Source organism: Magallana gigas, chromosome 4 (assembly GCF_963853765.1).
Source record: "Magallana gigas chromosome 4, xbMagGiga1.1, whole genome shotgun sequence".
NCBI lineage: Eukaryota > Metazoa > Mollusca > Bivalvia > Ostreida > Ostreidae > Magallana > Magallana gigas.
In genome coordinates, this window is record NC_088856.1 from 5,679,945 (window position 1) to 5,705,608 (window position 25,664).

Genomic DNA, 25,664 nt, shown 5'->3' on the forward strand with positions numbered 1-25,664 from the left:
CAGTTCAGATCGCAGATTGTATTTATCATACTGTACTTTATTTACATTTTTCATAATGAAATAATGAAACATTGAATAAGAACAAAAAATATTACACTCACCTTTGTCTTCTCTGAAATATTGCAGTGTAAATGTACCGGTCAATAACACATAATTACTTTTTTCAATACATTAACATCATTTGCAATATAAATCATTTTCATGGCTCCTTTTTGCAAAAGTAATGATATTTGTAATCCTATGTTTTGGCATTATGAATTGTAATGAAAATTTCAGATTTTTTTTAATGAACGAAAAGATTTTTTGGAGTCTAATGTAAATCCTAATCATGCAGAAAAATTGAGAATAGGAATTGATTCAAGAAATTATTATAATATTGCCATTTCTGTATGTTGACGACTAATTTTAAAAAATATGAAAATAAACGCTTCAGATTTGAAGTTTTCGGGTCTATGTGACAGCAACACATTTGCTCAATTTAATGTTCCTTTAAACAGTGTATATTAATAACAATAATATGTGTTCTAGACACATATATTGAATACGTTAAAATTTCGCAGCTAATGCACTTTAATTTTCACCATTTTATTTGAAATTTTTCATCAGAATAGACCAGCCTTAAAAGAAATAACAAAAGTGAAGGCATAAATTAATATGAAAGTACATCGATTCAATATATATATATTTAATTTGAAACAACTCGCATCAACGTCTGGAATTATATTTTTACTACCTGATAAAAATCAGTCCTGTAACTTAGTGTACCTTAGATGATTGTTGTACTTTTTAAAAACCAAATAAAAGTAAAACAATACAAAATATGATTTATTTATTTTTTACATTATGCCACTGTGGAACAATAAATGATTTTACACATAGGAGGAGATATTTTGATGTTAACAAAGTTTAACAATGTTAAAATCCTATAAAAACCTATAACAAGCTTTCAATTCTTATAAATTATATTAAAAAAAACAAGACATATTCGTTTATGTATTTTTTAAACGGAATAAAACTAAAACTTTTGTTCAGTTTCTCCAACTCCTAAGATTAAAATAGAATTATTAAGTTTAAAAAAAATGTGTTAGTTCAAACCTTTCAGTTCTCTCAATTTCAAAACAATATCTTTGCGATTTTTGTTTCATTTTTATAAACTCGTTTTGCATAGAAAACAGAAACCAGCTGCGATACCAAGTAAAAGAGTAAGGTATAAATATTTTCATAGTGCATTAATGTTTTTAAAGTGTTGAAAATATATAATGTTTTAAAGGAGCACGTGTAAGAATAAATTAGGAAAAAGTTATACTGAGAACTAGTATATCAAACCTTGAAGTTTAAGAAATTTTTATAGGAACTTCATAACACCAAATCATACTAAATAATTATACAATATCTATCATGCTATAACAGCGCATGATTTTATATATAGAGGAATGTGCATTACAATCAACATTCACTAGTACATACGAATCTTTAAACAAAGTCTGTACACTATGGCAAGGACAATTCACAGCACCAAAGCAAACTTGAAAAAATACTTAAATATTATTATAAATACTATACAATGAAACAAGATAATAGCTGAATCAAATTATTTTGGATCACCATGTGTGTTTAGAAGTCTGATAACATTTTGGAATGTTCAACAGTTATTAAACCATGCGGGGAAAAGGACAATACAAAAAACTACTATGCTCTCAAATATCTGCTTCCATTGGTGGATTCAATTTCGTCCTGGATTTGTCATCTCCTGTTGCATCATCACTAGAAAGGTCGTCGAGGTCGACATCATCACCAAATACGTCATTGATTGTTGTATGCGTTGTTTGCGTTGTCTGATTTGGGTGGGTGTACACTCCTCCGTTTTGAAAAGGAAATGTCCCTAGAGACTCCGCCTGTTCCGAAATAATGCGGGAAAGGGTTGGGTGATTGTTTTTCAGAGATGTAGATGCACCCTGTCTGATGTTTTTATGAGGTTGAAGCAACACAATGTATACCTTTGGAGCAAATATACAAACCAGGGCGACAGTGGCGCTGATGCTAACACACATACAAAGAGAGGTAACTTCAATCTGAAAAAAAAACATGCCTTAAATAGATCGATACATACCGTCATTTCTTTCTAAATTTTTGAAGTTGAATTGCAAATTTTCATTAAAAATATTTAAATTATCAAAAAGGTATCGACATAATGTAATAATAAAGTTCATGACAGGTAAGCCAGACACTGCTATCGCGTATTATTATGTCACTATTCATCAGATTCAGAGTTTCATGCATTCGACTAAATTTTAAACAAAGATATATTTATATACCATTACTTTGCGAAAGAACGTTTCAGCAAGGAATGTCAAAAAGGCATATTTCTTATTGTTCTCAATATGTAAATTTAAATGTATTTCTCGCAGAATATTTTTGATAAATATGCGAACACTGATATCTTAATTTGGTTTAAGTATTCCGTATTTCCCTTCGTAAACCAATCCGAACTTGACAGCTAAATGATCTGGAAAGACAATTTTCTCTCACACAGGGAACATTTATGTTTCATTTTATATTGAATTGTCAAAGACGCAACTCTGTTTGTGTCGTAAATAGCAAAACGCATTCTAGCATCTCTAACAGCAGACGACGTGTCTACAAATGGCTTTAATTTTTCTCGATACTTGAATACATTAAATCAAATTATTGCAAAAGCTCAGCAAACCAGCTATATGTAGACTTTTGTGGAATTGAGGGACTTTTTGTGTATAATGTATTTCATACCTTGAAATCGCCACCACTTGCTCCAAAATAAATAGGAATGAAGGCGAGCCAAACTATACAGGTACTGTACATGGTGAACGCTATGCATTTGGCTTCGTTGAAGTTTTGAGGTATTTTCCTTGTTTTGACTCCGTACACAGTACATATTATAATCAGCACTATGTTATAGGTAAGCGACACAATGATAGCAGTCTGGCTGGCCCTGCACTTCAGCACTAAGTACTCCTGGTTTTGGAGCACAAACATTGTGTCAGGCTTCTCAAACCCGAGCCACGTGATTCCTCCTACGATTTGAACAGACACGATGCCAAAACATATCACTATCTGCGACCGCGGACTTGTGTAGCTGGGTCTTTTGACCATTGCTTTGATTCCGTTGTTGAATATTCTATAGATTCTGTTGGTTTTTGTCAGCATCGCCGCGTAAATCAAGCACAGAGATACCCCGAGACCAAGTCGCCTAAGCGTGCACAGAATTACAGTTGGACGAACAAGCATCATAACAGAGGTCCCGTAAGCCATTAGGATCCCAATCAGAAGCACATAGCACAATTCTCTTCCAGAAGCCATGATGACAGGTGTTTCATTATAGCGTATAAATACAGCTATCACAAGTATAGTTAACACTGCTCCTATACTGGTGAATGCAACCGGAAGCAACATCCAAAAGCTCCTCCATTCCAAGGAGAGCACAGGAAGAGGGCTACATATCGACTGGTTCCGAGAAGGTTTTGATCCCTCTGGACAGTCCTTACAAGTATATTCGTCTGCTAAATACTGATTGAATGCACATTGGAAACATCCCCAGCAACATTTTAACCCCTTTTCCAGCCTTGCAAAGCCCGAAGGACACGCCTCGCTGCAAACGGAATAAGGGGCATTTTCCTTCTTCCATTTGATTCTCGAGTTTTTTAAGCGTAATCTTAAATTTAAAAAAAAATTTAAGTGGGCCTTTCCTTAAACTAAATAAAGCAGAGAACAGATTTTATGGAACAGATAAGACAAAATATAATATTCTATCACCTATTGTTTTGTATCTTTATGATAATGTTTTACTGGTTTGTTAACAGTAAAAAGACACATGGCTGTATATTTGAACATATAAAATTTCATGTTGATAGTATCCAAACCTGTCAATCCAGTCGCCAATGTGAACATATTTATAAACTCCTTTTGAAATCTGCTGATATTGGAAAATGTCGTACTTTCCAAAACTGTCGCCTTCCTTATTGAAGCCTACCAAATCACCTCCTACGCCTATTGAAAATAGAAAAAAATAGGGAGCAATTGGCTCCATTAGGGACTAGGGAACCTACAAACTTTCAAATTCGGGAAATTTTACTTATTTTCGAAATTTCAAAAATTACTTGATGCATAAACTTACGCAAATACTATATTGAATTTGTGTGTTAGATGTTCAGCTTTATTGCATTAAATATATTTCGATTTTTTTGTACGTGGAATTAACATTCGTCAACTATGTTTCTTAAGGATGGTATAATAAAATTCAAAACATTTGGTTTATTTTCTTTTTTATTGAGATACCTTGAAAAGACACATTTCGGATGTATTTCAAAACCTCCTCTCCGGATCTAATGGCATTTGTTGTGCAATTTGAGAAAGGAATTGTGCACTCCTCGGACAGTAGGTTGTGTAACGCATGCGCCAAAGCATACACAGAATCAATGACGAATTGAACCAGGCCTTCCTGATTGTAGGCGGCGCCTTTCATCCCGATGAACTCATTTCCTGCAATGAACAAAGGTCTATAATTAAATTAGCAGGACTTGATACATGTACATGTTCGTGTATTTCCAGTTTTCGTAATGGCGCCGGCCGGTTCTGACGTTTTCGTTGAATGTAAACAATTAAAAACATTTAAAAAGCCAAGAAAGCGTAAGATATCTCGGACTAAATTAAGCATTGTTTCGTATACGAAACTAGTTTAGAAAGAGGATGGTCGCTAAACTTTAAAATTTCATAATCAATGCATTCTTAAATATGATAGAAGAAGCTCACCTTTATATTGTTTTATTAATAAGTTTTGAGATATAATTAGCTCACCTGAGCATTGTTTGGTCCGTGACTTGTTGGTCAGTGAACAGTTAAATGTCTCTTGCCAGAATTCCGAAAACCAGGGGTTCCTGTTGTTGTTGTCCACGGTAAGATTGGTGAAGTACTCGTCAAACTCTGCAATTATAAAACAACGCAATGCAGCTAAAGTTATTCCATTGCGAATGGGATATGAACCTTGCAGTATCAAGTAGTACTCAGTTACAAGGCATAATGGGGTCTTAAAGTAAAGGTGATATATTGGACTCTGCTTAAATATCTTAAACATTGCAGCAGAGGTACAAGTAAATGTGAATGCAATTTTAACTCGGTCTCCTTGATCATTGCTGGTTTTCAAAATGTTTGATTTAAAAAAGCAATTATAGATAAAAGTACTGTTTTATATATCGATGTAAGAAATATGTACAATTGCCATCCAATTCGTATAAATATAAATCAAGTAAAGAAAGTTCAAGCGGTTTATTTAATTACAAGTGCGTCATGTAACTGTTTCAACTTACAATTTAGATCATCATTATGTTCATAAATTGGATAGCGACTGAATGCATTCCTTATAATTGATTTGTCTCCATATAGTAAGGATAGTTGTCATTTTAAGCGATGGAATGACATTTCAGAGAACTGGACGGTCATGACATTATTCTAATTCTAAAGATAATATATTTGAAAATTTACTGAAGAACAGTTTATAGGAAATATTGTAAGCTCGTCCGAAAAATATTGACCGGTCAATATTTTTTTTATATTGACCGCCTAGGAATAATATCTAGAGAACATTCCCTCTTTTTCAAATAATCGCCTCTGATTTGTTGATTCGTAAACGATGACGTAAATAATTCTTCGCGACTCCAAAACAAGGTGATGTCATATTAGACAGTCAGTCAAGGGAAGCAAATAACGGACGCGCAATGCGACGGTTTGCTATCATAACGGAATTGCGAATAACTGTGAAGTAAAATCAGGTTGAACATCTGTAATTCATATCACCAGTGACCGTTTGATGCCGAGGATCTTTTGGAAATGAACTTTGCACAAAATTGAATTCGTGAATTCTTTGAAAATTATGGCGATCTGTTTTCAATTACTTTCTTAAATTTTGGTTTGTTTCTTCATATAACAAAACTAATGTTGACTGTATTTTCGGGCAACATTGATTATATTTATTAGCCCCCTTGGGACGAAAATATTGCCCTCCGCTTCGCGTCGGGCAATATTTCGTCCCTCGGAGCTAATATAATCAATGTTGCCCTCAACCCCAGTCAATATTTGTATAATAGCAGGTCTAAACTGGTTGACAATTTGTTGACGACCCAGCTTTATTAATTCTACAAAACCAGTGTCAGTATATAACGACAAGTTGGTTTATGCGTCAATGACAAATGTCTTATTGTTATATCAGGCGATCATTAAAACTTTGCAAGATACATGTAGTATAGTCAAAATTATAATGCAATAGCAAGCCTTAATGAACTGGCTTATACACAACACATCGATCGTTTTATTTTGTTTCTCGAAGAAGATTGAAAATAATACTTGAATATTTATCATGCAAAGAAAAGAATTATACATCTTTCTAAGACTTAGCATGAACTCTGCGTTTTACACGTAATATTTTTCAGAGATCAATATTAGATCCGAGTTTGTTGATTCCAAGTCATTGCTGGAAAACAAAAACTAACAAGTTAATAGCCGTTATTTTCAAGGAACCCGATATATAAAAAATAAATACTGTAAGGTTTAATTGTGTTGTTTATGCAAACACAGTAATGTGGCCGCGGACTACTTTGAGAAGTCACGGTGTCGTGTATCTCTTGCAGACGGTTTGTGCGAGCAAGATGGCCCGGACTTTGGTGTACATTTACCAAGATGATACAGACCCTCTTTCTTTGTATGCCTTCCTTGAAGTGATTGTCGTTGCCTAAGATTCATCTCTGATTACAAGCTAATGAATTATCGAACCCCGCGACGATTCAATTACCGCCCGTCAGCCAGGCAGAAAATACATCGCGTTTCCTATTTTTACTTTTGTTTTTTCCGTTCCTTACAAAGATATGTATAATGTTGTTTAATAATTTCTTCTGATCCATTTTTATATGCGGTTGAAGTTTATATCCTTTGATTGATGTGTGTCTCTGTGGGGATTGATTTACTCTGGGGCTATAGAACTAGGGTCCCGTATATCTTTATGTACTTGTACAATAATACACTAGGGATGCTCTTTGATCTGCCGCGTATGTATGTTACTACATGTATATTTCAAGTGCCTGGTCGAATAGTTGCACCGCTTATTGTGTACCTCCGTGACCAGATATTTTTGAAACACGCAGGACTTCCAAGGTTTTTGTTCATCATCTGATAAGGAAGTCTTTTTCATGTGTTTTGCAATCTTGTCTCTGAATTCTAATTTTACGACATTTCGTTTTATTAAATTTCTTCAAAGTTTTAAAACCAAATTCAACTACTGTGCCGCCTCGTGCATTTACACTGACAAGAGCATTGTTCATAATTGTCATCATTGTAATTAATATTGGAAGTAAGGCTTCGAGTCACGATATTTGAGTTTTGTTTATTTTGTGTGTTTTTTTTTTTTTGTTTTTTTTTTTTGGGGGGGGGGGGGGGGGGGTTGTCTTTTTTAGGTTGTTTTTTTTTTGGGGGGGGAGGGGAAGGGGGTTAATTTCTTTATTTATTTATTTTTTTTATATTTCTCTTGTACACACTCACCTTTTATGACATGTCGTTTCGGAAGTAACGTAACAGCGCCCTCTGCCGCCGTCTCTTGGCCTTTCACCGGATGTATCTTAGCGCCCCAGCTATCACTAGCCAGAAACGTTAACTCTGAGGTAGTGTTCACTTTAAGAAGTGCTTTCAAAACCCTTTTGGCGTTGTCTTCATTTGCAAACATCACTACTACTTTGGCTCGTTCATTCTTCAACAATTCTAAAACTAACTGCTCAATTCTAGAATCTGCATCATCGCGGAGAATGGTCAAGGATTGGGCGACGCATATTCCTAAAATGAGTTAAAGTATGCAATAGCTTTGCAGTTAGATGATAACAATGAACCCAATCAAATTGTGAATAAATATAATATTGTATGCGCCACATATATTAACATGTATGAGATTCTTTACAAGAAAATGTCAGTGGCTTCTTATACAATCATGATCGTACATGTAATTATTATTTGTAGTGCACCTTTGTTTATACTGGTCGTATTGAGATCGTATTTCAGAATTGTCAAAAGTACTGTAAAGTGTTCTAACAAAAAAATGTGTGTGGTATTTCAGAATATGCGTGGCTGTTGGGAAAACAATATGAAAAAGGGAAAAACAAAAATCTGGAAATTCTATCTGATGACGAATAATCAATTGTCTCCGAGGAGAAAAGAGAAATTAGTTTGAGATATTGCCCGTACATTATGTACTATACACAGATAGATTGATCTAACATAAAGAAAAATTGCAGCAGTTCTGCTGCATCTGCGGGAGTTCTGAATCGAACGGTATTAATTCTCGCGGGATTTGTTGAGAGTTTGTGTCTGCACGGTGGCACATGAGATCGCAACTTAAAGATTAAGATATGCATGGAGACTAGTTAAAGAAAAACTGTTTTTGTAAATTTACCGGTGTTATTTTTTTCAGTCATTAAACCCCAAAAGATGATCATGAGAGTGTATACTTCAAATTAAGAGATCACTTTGCCTTACATTATGTATGAATTTTTCAAAATTGAAAAAAAAGCCGTGACAACAAATTCAATTTATGAGCAAGGTAGCTTATATTCAATCAAAGCAATTCATTTTAAAACTTATACTATATTAAGATAAAGTGAAAATTCCATTTATGTAAGCTTTTTAACTGCATATATTCAATACAAATGGAAAAATGATAGACGAAAAAGTCTAAAGTTTTGTTGACAAAAAGAGGTACTGAAGTGCACGAGGTACACGAATAAAAACCTTTAAAAAAAATACAACATTACGTAGTATTCCCACGGAGGCGCTGTGCATGGATTTCCTTTAATCTCTCAAGCGCCTTTTTTGGACGGCTAATACAAGAGTAATTGAATAAGTGAAAAGCAAAATTCATCTCAAACTGTGTGACATTTACGGCAGAGCCAATTACATCAGCTAATGAATAATAAATAAGATTTGCTAGAAATTAAGGAGACATAGAGAGAGATTGATAATACAGTTAAGAACACATTTGTTCAAGTTTTAAAGTAAGATCCGGAATAGCCGGAATTTAGTGCACCGTGCGTGAAGTGGTTTTTAGTTTGTTGAAGCGACCTCCAATATAAAACTTTTTTTGTCATGTTTACCACACGTCAAGGTCTCTCCTAATATCGTACTTTTTTTTCTAAATTTCACTTATTTCTTAACCACAATTATCCGTTTTCTTCTTTGCAAACGTATAATTGAAGTGAAACAATACTACAGGCGATGCTATTTTTGACATGCATCGGAAATAACTTTGTGCAACGTATAGAAAACTATCAATTTTATTCGGTATTGATGAATCAGTAATGTAGTCCAAATATTTTATCAAGACGTACAGGAAAAGCAAAAAACTCCCAGGGACACACTACAACGGATACTGATATATTTATACCATGAACTACTAAAGCAAACCTCTGCGTTTGAAATTGATAAAATATCAAATCAATTCCAAAGCATTGCATCTTCCCTGTACATTGTTATGGCAAGTTTCAGGTTTGCTGGTACAAAATTAATTATCACGGTAAGGAAAACAAACATGTTATTGTAAATGCAGAGTCATTGAAAAGAAAAAAAAATTCCCACAGAAAATATAATTGTGTTGACACTAAACTCTTCAGTTCTGAAAGAAAACGCATGTTACCCAAGGTTTTGCGTAATTTATTGGCTTACAAGTCTTGTTTTGTGTTTAATGGTTTTAAAAGAGGGGTTTTTTGTTAACTGTATTAAAATCTACCACCCTGATGTATATTTTGTTGTTGATGCACTCTGTTTGCTTTTTGGAGTTTTGCGTATACGTGGTTTTGCATAACTTTATGTGAAACGACAAAACTTCATAAAATTGGATACATGTACTTTGTAGCATTTAAGAAATCTTTTAAGATAAAATTGGATGTTTAGATCTTTTTTTCAAGGCAGCACACAAATTCGATATTGTGTGACAAGAGTCATCAGTCAAATCTATAAAAACAACGGAGTTTTATAAGATGGATAAGATGATTGTGTACTTAATTAATATCTTTTATCATAATATGATGTTAATAAAGTTTATATGTGACGTCATGATTTGAAAATATAACAAGTACACAGCACTGAATTCTGTTAACATTCTTTAGAGAATTTTCATACTTTGATGTTGTCATATTTTGAAAGACGCGATTTTAATTTTTAAGAAACCCTTTCCCTCCAAATTGCACTGATATCCATTTGACCTTTAAAATGACATCAAATTTCCACAAATTCAAATGCTGCGTCAATCGAACTTGTTTTTGACTTTAGTCCAAAGGTCACAGAAATAACCGTTTCTTTTAACACAAAAAGCCAATCAAATGCAATTGCAATCGAAATTGTATTTTTGGGGTGCATGCAAAGTAAATGGTCCTATCTTGTCATACACGTGACAATTTGAACATATACAACGCGCACCTACCTGCGTCAGTAGACCTCTCCCTGAAGGCCCCGATCCCTTTCACCCCGTAGTCCCCTTCATCTGCAAGTGTGCTGACGTAATTCCAACCAAAGGCCTTAGCAATGTCCACCATTGCCTGAGCTTGAAATGTGTCAGGGGGCACTACTCGGGAGAAATACTCGAACCTCGATTTGTCGCTTAGATCTATGCTTGTCGAGGCGTAGCTTATTTGGGGAATCTGGAAATATGGTTAAAATACATTTGATAAAATTTAAAAGAGAATCAAGCTGAAATCATTATAACTGGCATAGGATTATTGTAACGTATTTTGGTAGAAATTTTATTGAATAATTTTGAACTTCAGCAAGTGGTAAAAACTTCTTAAAGTTATTTTAAATACTTGATGCTATAATCATTAACTTTCAATTAAAATAAAAAAAGCTATGTATTGTCATAAAATACTGATTTTGTTTCTCGTCTATCAATGTTCACAGAAAAGTAGGCCGCGAGTGCATACACATTAATTTTACAAGTTTCTGACAAGTACAAGAGTTGACCATCAGCGCTAGTTATTATAAAAGGAAACCATACAGTACTTTATTGTCGTGCCGCTGAATATTGTACACAGAATCAGTCCAAGGAAAACCACCAGAGTCATTAATGCTATAAATCAGACAGTACAGTATTGTGTGTGAAGCAAAAGATAGACCAGTGAATATTTCATGAGATTTCTGGTGACGTTATTGATAATTTGTGCTAGATAACAAAACCCGAGCAAATAATGATTACTATGGCGAGAAACTGCAAACATAACTGATTTGGATATAATGACGTGATTTCTAGGTCACGTGATACTAACCAGGCAATTTTACATTCAGAATTTAGCTTGCACTGGTAACTATTTACATGTATTATAGATATCTGGATGAAAAGGTTGTACGAGTGTAAAGTATATTATCTAAACCACTGACCAAGCACTTCATATAGCCATTTAATAAAATTGTGACGACTGAGCCAGTTGCATGTACTTATGGTATCATAATAAATAAAGTAGCGAATGCTTTCTTTAAAGTATCTGTTGTGTCATTCAGAAACTTTTTTATTTGAATTTCTTTTGCAAATAAGGTACTGCAACTGTTTTGGAACATTATAGATATAAAACAATAACGCACTTTTTTTTCAAATGTCATACATTAGAAAAAATACATCGTACAAACCTAACGTAGAAAACTGCTCAAGACATGGAAAATATAAAAATATAATGATCCTAAAGTGTCCAATCATATTCAACTGACCTTACAAAATATCAATAACTTCATGAAAAGTATGTTGTTTTTAGGCTTTACGAGGCTAATTAAGTAGGTACAGAAACAATTTAAAATATCTCTCTCTCTCTCTCTCTCTCTCTCTCTTGCTTCCCTCTAGATATATTTTCATATTATTTATGTCACAAAAGCTGTTTTGAAAAAAACAAAACAAAAAAAACACACAAAAAAAACTTAAGCTGCATGGCTGTAAATGCACCCCCCCCCCCCTTGAATTCACATAACAACCTAGTTCTTTATGGCTTTATTAAAATTGTTCAACTCTATAGATACCGCAACATTATCTAATTTTGTAGCTGGAAATATATGACTGTTTACAATATTCTGCATACGTTGTTGTAGCAGATTTGATGACATCATCTTAATTAAAAGGTATGGTAAAATACAGTAATCGATCTGATGAAAAGTGAATTAAACTAGATTGCGTAAATATTGAAATAGTCCAAACACTTGACTACAACCAGCGGTTAAAGGATTATGTCATACTGACGAAGAACCAATCACCTGCCATCAGATGCTGGGCAATGCAGAGTACACTTACACCAGTGATAAAATGTTACGCCGAGTTCTCCGTAAACAATGAGATGTTTTTGTTTTTAGTTTGCTTTCACTCATTTTAAACAGTTGTATAGGCGTTTTGTGGATTCATACGTTAATTCAAGTTGTCTTTCGGTCGTTGAGTCTAGTACGTACAGAAGAAATTCATCAATCAAATGTTTAAGACACAACCCCTTGGAGTAAACTCTTATTCTTGGTACACGAACCGGGCATAAAATGCCAGAAGACAGCAATATGCTCAGGTGAAGTACTATGAGCAAAAAAACTTAACTTTTTAGCTTTTTGAAGTTTGGGTGAGATTGCAATTTCGTAATTCAACGTCTGTCGTTATTGTACTGATCATGATGTTAAGATAAAATTTCAGGACTTGACACGTACATGCAGCAGTTCATCAAGAAATAGAACCATTTTAATACGAGCTTGGACTCTGTGTAGTTGTGTCAAACAGCAATGTGACGTATGCCTGTCTATTTCATTGCTAGCCATTCAGCCATGGCTCTTTGAAATCAACAAGATTTGTCTGGCTTTTGAGTTGAGACTACGCAATCGGTGCATATTTCGCTTGAACCCGCGTCGTTTTTAACTTGTTCTGACGCAAGAAATAGATAGCTACGCCCTACTGAAAGTCCAAGGTCTTGTTAAAATTGTTATTAAACAACTCTATACACGATAACTATATAATTTTGCATGATAATAAAGTCATTTTAATGTTTTGTACTAGTAGGTGAAAACTGCATGCCTGCTGGTGATCTTTGAAAAATAAGTTAAGTTGGTGAAACTGAATTTTACTCTTTGTGTATATATCACCGTGCAAAATCCACTGTTTAATTATAACTTTATTTTGGACTACTTTTAAAATTCAACATCTGTTTCGTAATATTTTCTCACAATTTTTTCTTACAAAGTTACAAGTTTATTTAGTGATTGACACTTTTCGGACTCTATTTGTGATTTCAAAGACCCAGAGTGGCATTTCTCAAGATTTGCTTATCTCTTAAAACAACATTGTGCAATTATTAGTTTTTCATGTCTTGGACATCAAAGACTCATTGAGTTTATTTAATTATTTTATATCTGTGAACCTTTCACTCAGCTTACTTATGTCATCACTTGTCAATTTATACTCATTGTTCAGATTCTTAAAAATAATGATGTACAATTGTCAATCGGCAGTCTGGAATACGGCGGCCAGCCTCGGCCATGTCCGACTCACCCAGAGTCTTGAGTCCGGAGGCCACTACTGGCCATATCCGACTCGTTTGTAACATGTCTGTCTGTTAAATTGTTATAATGTTGCCTTCGTTGAGTCTCGACCAATAAAAACGAAATCCTGCATCAATTGCCTGTTTATTTCTCTGGAGCTGTATACTGGTGGACCTTCGGGAATACGGCAGTCCTATCCTTCGTTATTACCTCACGGCCTACAACACGCCTACACCTTATACATTATACCCTTGACGCCAACATTCCCTCACCCGATTCGTACTGCACACGACCGATGCAGATCCAGATGAATTCTCTAGCACCGTAAAATATACGAGGTCACATATATATGTGCAGTCACATAATTTTTGACCATGAAGGATTCCAAAACGGTATTATTTAATGTATAAAATATAAATTATATATTATATATTTTTACTTAATTACAAACAAGGTATTTTTCAACTGTGTTTTGACGATGATTACTTAACAATAACCAACAAACAAATGAAAAAATATAATTAATATAATTTGCAATATATTTATAAGAATGAGTAAAATTAATATGTGTATGGTTGCAAATTAAATGCGATAGCAAACGGAGTCAAACGGATCGTTAACTTTAATCAGTTTGACCATGGAATTCCAGCCATGGATGTTGGTAAACTCAATGGAAGTAAACAAATATGCTATAGGATTCATGTAAAGGCCGTAAATATACGTGAAGTGATTCGGCATTAGCATTACGACAATTTGATACGGCAATTTCGGTAAAAATGTCTCTTTCCAGCGAATAATAAATACCCTCAACAAAGACGTCTTAATGTTGTGAATCTTCAAAGGTTAATAACCATTCAATTCCCATAAAACGTACATGCATTCCTTTAAACATGGAAGCAAGCACAAGAAAGACATAAACGTAAAACCATGTCCTCTAATTGAGGGCATATTTATGTTCTTTCTCCAAGAGATTCAGACCTCAAATCTCTTTGGTTTCTTCATTAAGAAAAACAACGTTAGCGTGATGCCCCGCCGTTACAGCATTAGAAAGGCCGGGCTTCAATTTCCTTCGGTTTGTGCCATGCTAATCAATTGGCGGTTCGCTGGAAATTCTCTTTGATTTGAAGACAAGCTTAACGAAAAAGAATATGTCAATCGAGGGAAGTGACTGGTGTAATTTCTGTATCGTTTGTAAAGCAAAGTAACGGGTCTAGGGTCTTTGGAAGGGACAACTGGACACGTTGTCAGTATAATTCAGGCTCGTTTGGTTTCTTCGCCTGAACCTTATTAGCATGTTTGAGTGCATCGATTGGATTAAAAGAGCCGACCTATTCTTTGTCTCAGATTTGCGCCTGGAATTTTAAAACCAGTAACGAAAGCCTCATACCTAAACGTTGATATTGACTAACTCTAATATTTGTGAATCTTTTAGGTTTAGATATACAAGTTTATTCACAATCCCAACCTTGCAATTTGTATACTGGAATTGTGTTAAAGAGGAATCGTGGCCATTTTTATGCTATATAGTCACAGCCTTAAGAAGATTAGCTCTGTATAAAGACAGTGTATAAATGGAAAATGTTCAGATGAGAAAAGATAATATATTTAGATTTTTTCTTTAGTAAAAAATAGTTTAAGGACAAATATATCATATCTAAATGTTTAAGGTAGATCTGGCGGGTAATTTGTTGACCAGCCAGCCTTCTGAAAGCAGGGTAATTTCAGAATTTTGAAAGCTCTAAATTTATAGAAATAAGAGTAACATCCGGTCGTTAAAGGTGGTCGTATATAGTTAATAACTGATGTTTTATCTGGAGTTTTCATCCACATCTTACATTAGCGTGTTCATTAATTTTCACATGTTTTTTTGTTTTTTTTGTTTTTTTTTTTTTTGGGGGGGGGGGTTGTTGTTGTTTTTTGTTTTTGTTTTTTGTTTTTTTTTGGTTTTTTGGGGGGTCGGGGGGGGGGGGAGGTTGCAGTAAAAGGAAACCTTTTTTCGACTTCAAGCAAACAAGCAATCCATCAATTGACTTTCCATCAATCAATCAACAAATCAATTCATCAGTAAATAAATCTTCATTTTGTCTACGCCCTCTTTTAAAGAGTTAAGATTTACAGAGAACAGATTAATAGACCATTCTCAATTCGGAAGAACAAAATTGAAGGTTAGGTGTTCCTGTATTGGCAAACACCGTGCAAATTGATTCCAATACAAGGACTACAAGTTTTTTTTTTCTATTATGCAACTGCAAAAGACACCAAAAAAAAACTTATTACATGGCGGGTATAAAGTTTCGGTGTGCCCTATAGCCTTCAGATACAGGAACCGACCATCTGAAGCAGACATACACTCATTTCGTCAGACCTATTTCCGGGTTGTCATTGATATGATCACTTATCAGAAACTCTGTAATAGAGAGGTTTGGATATCACACGCTTTGATAAATTAATTCCAATGTCGCCCGAAATCTATCAGCGCCCAAATGTATTGATCCGTTTTCAAACACACAAAATGAACGCGAACGCGGTCGATGAGGTTTTCTTGTTTCTAATAACTACTTAAACACTAATCAAAGAACAAATTACTTGTTATGACTTAAGGGTAACAATCAGCTTATACTCCGACTGAGAGAACAGCTATCAGCAAACAAATCTGTCACTAGAAGGATTTTTATTTTTCACTTCAAAGGTTTCTTTATCCTGTACCATGAACGATGCTTAATTATTCCAAACTGTCTCTTCGTTGGCATGCTTTAAAACATGGTCCGGATCACTGGCCGGGATTTGACCACTAAGTTTCGCCTTCTTGGCTGAAATGGTCGACATGGCCGTTTTTATATTAATTCATATTAGAATAGTTTGTGCATTGTTTCTAGCAAAATCCGTTTGTTCAAATTAAGTTTTAAGAACGTCTTACATTTGGCTAAGAACTGTATTTAAAATTTAAAAGACAATTTTATGACCATCAACTTAATGATTAAAGATCTTTGTAAACTGTAAAATGTATTCATTGAGAACTCGGAGATAAGAAAAAAATAGAAGGAAAAAATAACAATTTGCTGATTTCTCTGTGCGGTATACTTTTAAACTTTTTTGCAACATCTTTGTTTCAAGAGAAAGAGATATTTTGCTCACGTTAAAATAATTCAGCACATTAAAATAAGATAAACATTTTCTTTTCAATCTATGTTTTAGTAAATATTTGAAACATTCTACACAAATTGAGGTTTTGTCTATTAGGCGAGAATCCAGGAAGGCAGTCTTTTTGATATATTTACTTATTGCGCCAATCTAATACGCTTCTATCTTAAAATTCGCATACAGCTTTACTTTTAAATAAAGACTTTAATGTTTGTTTGCTTAAAAAATAAGAAGAGCGATTCGAATAAGAGCGATTTTTTTTGTCGTGTGAATTTAATTGTTTTTGTATAAAACTACAAACATATCACTGCGTTGTATAAAAAACAATTTCAACAAGTTCTGACATACATGTAAAAGCTATAGAGTATATTGTTATGCAAATTTGTTTTAAGAATACTACTGATAAAACTTAAGTAAGATTCGTCCTTCCTATTGTGCGATGAAACCCAAAACTGTGCTCAATAAATCACCTTCCCATGTCAGCAATCAAAGGAAAAAAGAGGTAATTGCTATCAAAAGTAAGTTCATGCAATTTGATCCTGAACCTCTATTCCAGAATGCAATTAAAACATATTTTCGTTATCTTTTGGTTGAAAACTGATGAAAACTGTTCTTGTTTTACCTGTAGTGAAATTCGGAACAGTAAAAGTAGACCAATTCCCTCTTTGTTAAAGATGAAAAAAAAATATTTTTCTTAATCTTATTTCGGAGATTCATGGATGAGTTTCGAATTACTTTACCCGCATTCGTAAATATGGCTGCGCTTTGATTTGTTTCGCTGCCCTTGTTAAAGACGGCTTTATTTTGTGTTGGCAACAAATCAAGGGTTTCTTTTGCCGTCTTCCTCAGAAAGAACTAAGCTCGGATCTTCTTTTGGTGCCTCCACGAATACCGGAGAGGTCTTGATTAAAGGGATGATGGATTAGGTTTGACTTTAATTAAGTGTTGTGAAGTGACGAGTTCAGGCCCCCTTGGTTACAGAGAGGCTATAAATAGGGTTAGGTAGTGACAGGGGTCATGAATTTACAAAGAACACTCAAAGATTGTACAAAACAAAAGGAAAAAAACTCCAATCTCTTTGGAATGCTGATGGGGCAAAATGTCAAAATTTAGACCTTTCCGGTCAATATCAATAAAATTGTCTTCATTCATACATAAACGAAGTTATGCGGACTTGATTTGCTACACTCTCGATACAAGTTTATGTCTAAAATCCAAAGTAAAAAAAGGTCGGGGGTCTGGACCCTCTGTAAAATTCAAACTTATCAAATTCACATGGCAAAGTTTTTGAAATTAAAGATGTAGGTCTCTGTCCCGTGATAACCAAAAGTATCCAATAGAATCAACCTTCTATGAATGTTTTTTTTCTAGAAACCCGTGTGACATGAAACTATTATATAAACAGTGCCTGTTTGGGAGGGTAACAGTTGAAATTGACACCCCGAGAAAACCATTGTCAACCGACGCTTCGCGTCGGGCAATATTTCGTCCCGCGGGGGCTAATATAATCAATGTTGCCCTCAACCCCAGTCAATATTTGTATAATGTTACCCGTTGCTAAGTGCGTTGCTAACGCTGAGGGTAATAGAAAATATTATTAACTGCGTCTTAACCAATCAGATTTCAGTATTTAACATGAAAGTATAACAATATATAATACTACATGAAATAATTTAACATATCTTGTATAATACGTACATGTATCTCTCTGCTAAATATGCTGGAGGGTAGTGCAAATTTGCAACAAGACTAACTCTGTTCCGAAACGAGACCGTTAATTGATTTATTCTGTACATGTACATGTAGTATATGTTAAAATGCATGAGCTGTAGTGTACATGTAGTGTATGCAGATATTAGTTGAGGTGTACACGTAGTACGCGCTGAACTGGGATGTGGTGTGAGGTATACTGAAATAAGTTGAGATGTACTTGAAGTGTATGCTCTAATGAGTTGATGTGTATATAAAGAGTACGCTAAATTGAGATGTGTTGTGCATGTGGTATGTGCTGAAATAAGTAGAGGGAGGTATACACGTAGTGTATTTTGAAGTAGTAAAGTGGTACACATAGTTTATGCTGGTAGGTTGTGGTGCGCTGAAATTATTTGAGATGTACACGAAGTGTGCACTAAACTGGGTTGTGGTGTACACGTAGTTTATGCTGAAATGAGTTGAGGTGTACATGTAATGAGTTTTGGTGTACACATTGTGTATGCTAACATTGGTGTACATTAGTGTATACTGAAATGAGTTTTGATGTACACGTAGTGTAAGCTGAACTGAATTGTGGTGTACACGTAGTGTAAGCTGAACTGAACTGTGGTGTACACGTAGTGTAAGCTGAACTGAACTGTGGTGTACACGTAGTGTAAGCTGAACTGAATTGTGGTGTACACGTAGTGTAAGCTGAACTGAACTGTGGTGTACACGTAGTGTAAGCTGAACTGAACTGTGGTGTACATGTAGTGTAAGCTGAACTGAATTGTGGTGTACACGTAGTGTAAGCTGAACTAATTTGAGGGTACATGTAGTTAATGCTTCAATGAGTTGTGAAGTACATGTTGTGTAAGCTGAAATGGGTTGGGATGTACATGAACTGTATGCTGAAATCAGTTTTGATGTACACGCTGAGTATGTAGAGTATTTTGTTTAATACAAATGTAATATTTACGATAAGTTAGAATGAGATGCGTTATTCAAATAATAATAAAAATTCTTCATTCTCGAAACAGCTGGCAATTAGCTAAAATTTTAAAATGAAATCGATTTGAAATTAACTTTCAGAAAACTCAAGCTTGCAATGACGTCTACTGTGGTGGTTTATTCATAAATCAAACCCACACAGAGGAAACTGTAGAAAGTGCAGTCTTGTGCTATACAAATGCAGTTCAGTCTTTTCACTATTCGTGTTCTACTTTTAAAAAAGAAATCCAACTATCCCAAAACGATGATTCATGTGAAATAGTAATTAACAGCAACTAAAACTTAAGCTATTGGAATTGAATGACTGTGACGTATTATATTAGCGATAATCTACAATGACTGGTCCCTCATTGAGTTTATGAAGGGAGACTCCATTAACTATAATCGTATTAATGAGCTTTCTTCTATACGGTCTCTAATGAATTGTAAATCATTGTGTAGATTATTACTTGGATAACTAGCAATGACAGACTAATTAATGAACATTCATAAACTTTCCAGAGAGAGAGAGAGAGAGAGAGAGAGAGAGAGAGAGAGAGAGAGAGAGAGAGAGAGAGAGAGAGAGAGAGAGAGAGAACAATTTTATGCTAAACTAGCACATTTATATATGCAGCGTACATTCGGAAAATATATTTATATTAGCTACCCATGCAATGAAAATTTTTTTAAAAACTTATCCTGTGACATACTCTTTAAACTTAGTTTAGTAAAATAATTCAAATAATAACAGTTACAATGCAAGATAATAATGAAATAAATTGAATATGGTTCAATGAAATCAACGTTAACATTTCATACTCCACAAAACAACATGTTACAAACGCCGGAATCATTATTACCTGTAAGATCGAACGGGAGAAAGCATTGGAAAGTATGCAAAAAATGGACGTCACAATTCACTGGACAAAAGTACCTTGCATAAAACAGTTTTGATCAGACGACTGCGTGTGTTAGTGGGTTTTTTTTCAGACATGGAGTCACATGTACATGTACATGTAGTTGTATTTTTGAAGTTGGTCTAAATATCAGAAGTCCCAGCGATCGAACATGTAGTTAAAGGTACTTAGGCTGTTCATAATCAACTTCTATATCATTGTAATAGAGTGAATAAATATTTCCGTACACGATAAAGCCGGTGTTCGTACATCAAAGCTCCAGTAATTAATAAGACTACATATACTGTTTACACAGCTACATGTAATAAGCGACTCCATACATTTTGTTCGATATATTCATTATGCTTTGTAAGAATATCTGACCAAACTATCATTTGATGTTCTTTGTGAGTTATGGAAAGTACAAAGGTATAAGGAATATTACGAGCTTTATATCATTTATATCTACAGAATCACGTGGTTATTGTTAATAACAAATTCTAACAAACACGATGTTTGGTCACAAGCTGTATAACGTTTCCTTTGTGTGTGAATTGAATATTGACATGCGATGCTCAACCCCCCCCCCCCCCAACCCTTGCTCTTTTGTGCTACGCTTTTAACATGTATATATACATGTATACCAAAACGTAAGTGATATCGGACGAGCATAATGTCAATTGCAACAGTTTGAAATTGTAATTTTTTGTTGCATCTTGCGAGTTGACGAAGTCACAACTTTTAAGCTGGCTGGGAAAAACCTCAAGTATCGATTATTGATTGAGATTGTTTGCTTAGCCATTTTGAACTAAATTCCGAAATTGAGACCTCTAGTCTGTTTATTACCGATTGTTTCAATTACAGAGAACAAACATCAATACATATTCTTAATGCAAGAAAGCGATGGTTTATATTTGTTCTCATAGCTTATCCAAGAGAATTGTAATTATTCAATGCAACAATGAAATGGCAATGCAAGTTTCTACTGTAACATTTGTATTTTTCTTTGACATTTTATCACCTGTACACGCAAATATTCACATAAGGTATTGGGAATTCACGAACTGAATAAGTAACAGTATAATTCGTTTTAAAACATGCCTTGAAATACATTTAAAAAGAAGATTATGGAACGCTGTAACATTGCTGGTTTTAATTGACAATTAACATCACACAGATGAATATAAGAGACAGCAAAATACAAGTGTATAAAACATCAATTATAGTTTATCGTGACATGCCGGCATGCATGTAGGTTCAAACTAAGTGTACGTGCTTCATAACAGATAACTGAAAGAGAAGATCTAATTTTAGGTAAGAAGGGAGCTTATGTTCAAGAAATAGCCGAATCTTTGACATTTATTGGGGGAAACATTCAACATATCAAATGAAGAAATTGTAAATAATTAGTAAGATGTTCACTAAATTTGAATTTAAAATGACAAATGCTGTGTTAATAGACATTATTCCGATGTGATCTGAACATACTTTTTAAAAGGGGAAAGTATCCTCTAATGTATTGTGCTTATATGAATATGATTTTTTTTTCTACAAATATATTACGCACAGATAACATGTCAATAGAGTTAATTCATAGAGTTATGAGTCTTTATATATTAGGCTTCTCTCAAAAAACTGACGACCTTTTATGAAAATAAAATCACCAGTAAATTTGATATGAAATCACTGTCACAGTGACTCTGAATAGTCTCGTTTCAATGGTCTCCTTCAGAATTTTCTTCCCCTGTTACATGAATTACTGTAATAAGATTATTTTCGCCCTTCTACATCTTTAAACGGAAATTTCGCCCCCTATGAAATACGGGGTATACACAAAAAAACTCAGACAAAAACTGATTAGCGGCTTAACTAATTTTGCGAAAGTGGTAGAGGAATTAGAACATTGACAAGACTTCGACAGAAAAAAAAGTCACCTATTCATAATACGGAATGTTGTAAAATTGAAAATTGTGATTATCCAGTTTCAACTAGCATACTGTTCCACGCCCGTGGGTAATACAACCATGCATCTCAGAAAATGTTGGCATGTACAGAAAGCTATATAAACAGGTATTTAACACAAACCCCACTCTTTTTGTAATGCTTTCTATAACGTGTGAAGCACAGTACTGAAACCGTCATTTATCAGTAACTAATTACTGCAATATTTTATTATGCAGTCACATACATGTACGTGTATATATCTGTACACTTCTTGCTGTCTCTATAACTACGGGGAAAAAAGACAGGACACGCGAGACAAACAAGTCGTGCTTAAAATGGCGCCATCTCCGCACCGTGAGGAGTCAGGCTTCTGATTTTTTGTTGCATTTTTAATTTGATTTTCGGGGGTTTTGTGGTGGCCATTTTTTTAATATTAATGAAAAAATGATTTGCTCTCTGACAGCTTCTTCTGATAATTTTGTAATACAAATATTGATTTCTCTGATTATCGTAATCTTTGTTATAAATCTTGGGGTTTTTACGACCGACATTAGTGCATCTCATTTGTTGGTATGGATAAGGCAATTTTAAAGGCTCTAAATTATTAGTAGAGAACAACAGTTTTTAACTGTTCGTGTAGCTTCATGATTTATTAACATTTTTTACAAAACCACAACCAAATCAGCCTTACACTGAACACAGGTTTTAGATCTACAAGTCTTTGTTAATTTTAACTTACTTCATGCATAGAAACTTTACGTTTGCAAAAGATGTGAAGTAAAGATAAATTAGGAATTGTAAACAATTCTAAATATTAGCTCGTAATTCCCCGTACTTAATAAAAGACTCAATTTTGAATTTTACAGTGTTAAATTGGTCAGATGCATATTAAGATCCAAATTTTCATTTGACATGTATGTTCGAAATAAAATCTCTAGCAAACATGCATAGATATACAACTATAACACAAGTATGCTGCCCAAACTAGTCGTACATGATGTTGTTAACAAAACCGGGACAGGTACTTGGTGTTAATATATTTTTTATTTTTTGAATTTTAGTTATTTATATATATATTTTTTTTTTGCGTGATAAATTTTCCTTTCAATTGTCAAAGTGGAAGTTTTCTTAAGTTTACTTGAACTTGTAACTCTGCTTGGTCGAGGATTTATTGAGGAAGGAAGGGAGAAAAGAAGAAGAATCATAGGCAGCTAAAATTCTAAAATGTGGGCATATCTCTTGTAGTATAACGTTTATGAACACGAGTACTTCCTGCTGCTTTACGTTGATAATTTTAAATATAGCTGTCACTGTTTTCTTTTAGTTGAGAGGCAGATGCTCTCCTCAGATTACGGAAGTGACATGTTGTTGAATAAAAATTGCAAATAAAAAAGGTAAAAAAAAAACAATACAAAATAAAAAACGATTTAACAAAACCTTTTGCTCTTGCACTTCGGTGTATACAAAGTTTTAATTGGCACGACCACACTAATTAAAATTCCAAGACTCGAGATCACAGACGCTTAAAACGAGAATGTAATGGATGTAATGGTGCTGAAACAAAACGACCTGTCTTCATCTGCCGTGAAATGATCCCGTATAAATGAACTCCGTTATCTGATATATGATGTAAGAGTCGACATTTTTTATCCTTAACATAAAGTAAAAGTCGATTGTTTGCAAAGTGTACACGTGCATATCATTACATGCAACGCCATTATGAGGAAAAAATAATGAATATTGAAAATGGAGTGTCACTATATGTGTTGGGAAGGAAATTGGGGGGGGGGGGGGGGGGGGGGGAGAGGGGGTAACTTACATACAACGCCGTATAATGCGGGGGAAATATTGCATTATTGAAAATGGAGTGCTATTATGTTGGTGCGGGGAGGGGTTTGGGTGGGGATAACTTACTTGAAATAGCCGGAGGATATTGGCCACCATAATGGACACAGTGCTAGCGGCGGCTCCTATCACCCCTACTACAGGCTTCACGGGGGCGTAGACCAGGTTCCTCCCGTTCTCACACTTGTAGTCGCTCATGTCAAAGCTGGTCAGCCTAGCCTTGATGAAGTCCATGCACTGCTCCAGGGCGTAGGTATCGGAGCTGCATGTGTCCAGAATATGTACCCCTAGACTCACACCGGGTAGCAGCGAGTCGTCCGCGTTAATTCTGTCTACTGCAAACAGCATGGCCTCCAGTCTCTGTATCCCCTTTTCCTTTTTGATCGTCCCACAACTTTTACCACTTTTGCCTTTTTCATGCATTGGAAACAGTCCACCAAAAATTAAATCCCCGTCAAGCTGAATTTTATTCTTGTCCTTTGGTGAAACTTTGGCATCTTGGAAAGGTAAAAAAGCATAGAAAAGTATGTAGAGGAAACGAATTTTCTGCATACTTTCATAGAACAGTGAAACGTTACACATTCAATCAAAGCATCAATCACCAGTTTTCCGTGAGTGGAAGCGAGGATTATCCGATAGGTTCCGCGAGCATTGATTTAAGCCACGCTGACGCGGGAACGAGCATGCGCTCTGATGATAAGCCATGTCTCAGTTAGACTCGGTGCCGGAAAACCCGGCGAAGGAATTTAACATCGATTTCAATTTGAAGTGTGTTTACCTTGCGTGTTTGGAGTTGAAGAAAGACATATAATTTCTGTCGGAAACAATCTGTTAGTTGTTTTACTGCTTTTTGAATTTAAACTCCTGCCCTAATTCTCATATTATTCATTCATTCATTCATGAAATAAGTACATGTATATGCACTTTCAAATGAAACCAATATATTGACTTTAAATACATGAAAAGATTTTTTGCGTGGGTTAAGAAGGCCTATTAGTTTGATGAATTAAAAACAATGTAATGCAATATAAGAGAACATTCGAAAGACAACATTAAGAACCACAAACGTAAGTGCAGTGAATCAGATATAAATAAAATTAATATTGCAGGAAACGCTTAAAAAATTGTTTTCTATTTTTTTTTATTTTTCTTCTTTGCTTCAATATAATTATGTAACAGTAATATTTGTGTTTTTATCATAGCTGACTTATTTTTTCTGTCTCTTGTAACTAAGCTATTGAGATGGAAGTTTTGCATTTTTTTAATGACCGATAGTATCTATATTATTTTTTAATTGTTTTATGGAGATTGTCATGCTCAGAAACACGAATACGCGTACCATTACCCATTCGTGTAACAGTCAACTTGTACTGTAAATTACTAGTAGTACAGTCACCTACTTTACTTAATTCTAAATGACCTTACAGTGTACAATTCTCAGTTTGGTTTGAGTATACGGAAATTCTAATAAAATTTGCATTATTAGGATTTTGTGAAACAATAAGCCAAAAAAAAATATTAATTTATTTAATTAACAATTGATAAAAAAAGACTATGATTTTAAAAAAAATATTAGTTATTAATTATTAATTGATTAAAAAAAATGAA

General features: G+C 34.4%; 1 protein-coding gene across 1 annotated transcript; it reads right to left on the reverse strand.

The window, feature by feature from the left end:
- Positions 1-810: 810 nt before the first annotated feature.
- LOC105344540 (metabotropic glutamate receptor 6) lies at positions 811-24,768 on the reverse strand. The gene is made up of 9 exons (XM_066081027.1): positions 24,659-24,768; positions 24,126-24,553; positions 10,484-10,700; positions 7,561-7,848; positions 4,831-4,956; positions 4,312-4,515; positions 3,897-4,023; positions 2,767-3,688; positions 811-2,072 (listed from the first exon to the last, which is right to left on the reverse strand). Exons 1-9 carry the CDS (start codon positions 24,759-24,761, stop codon positions 1,698-1,700), a joined length of 2,790 nt encoding a protein of 929 aa, XP_065937099.1. The 5' UTR covers positions 24,762-24,768; the 3' UTR covers positions 811-1,697.
- Between the last annotated feature and the right edge of the window lie 896 nt (positions 24,769-25,664).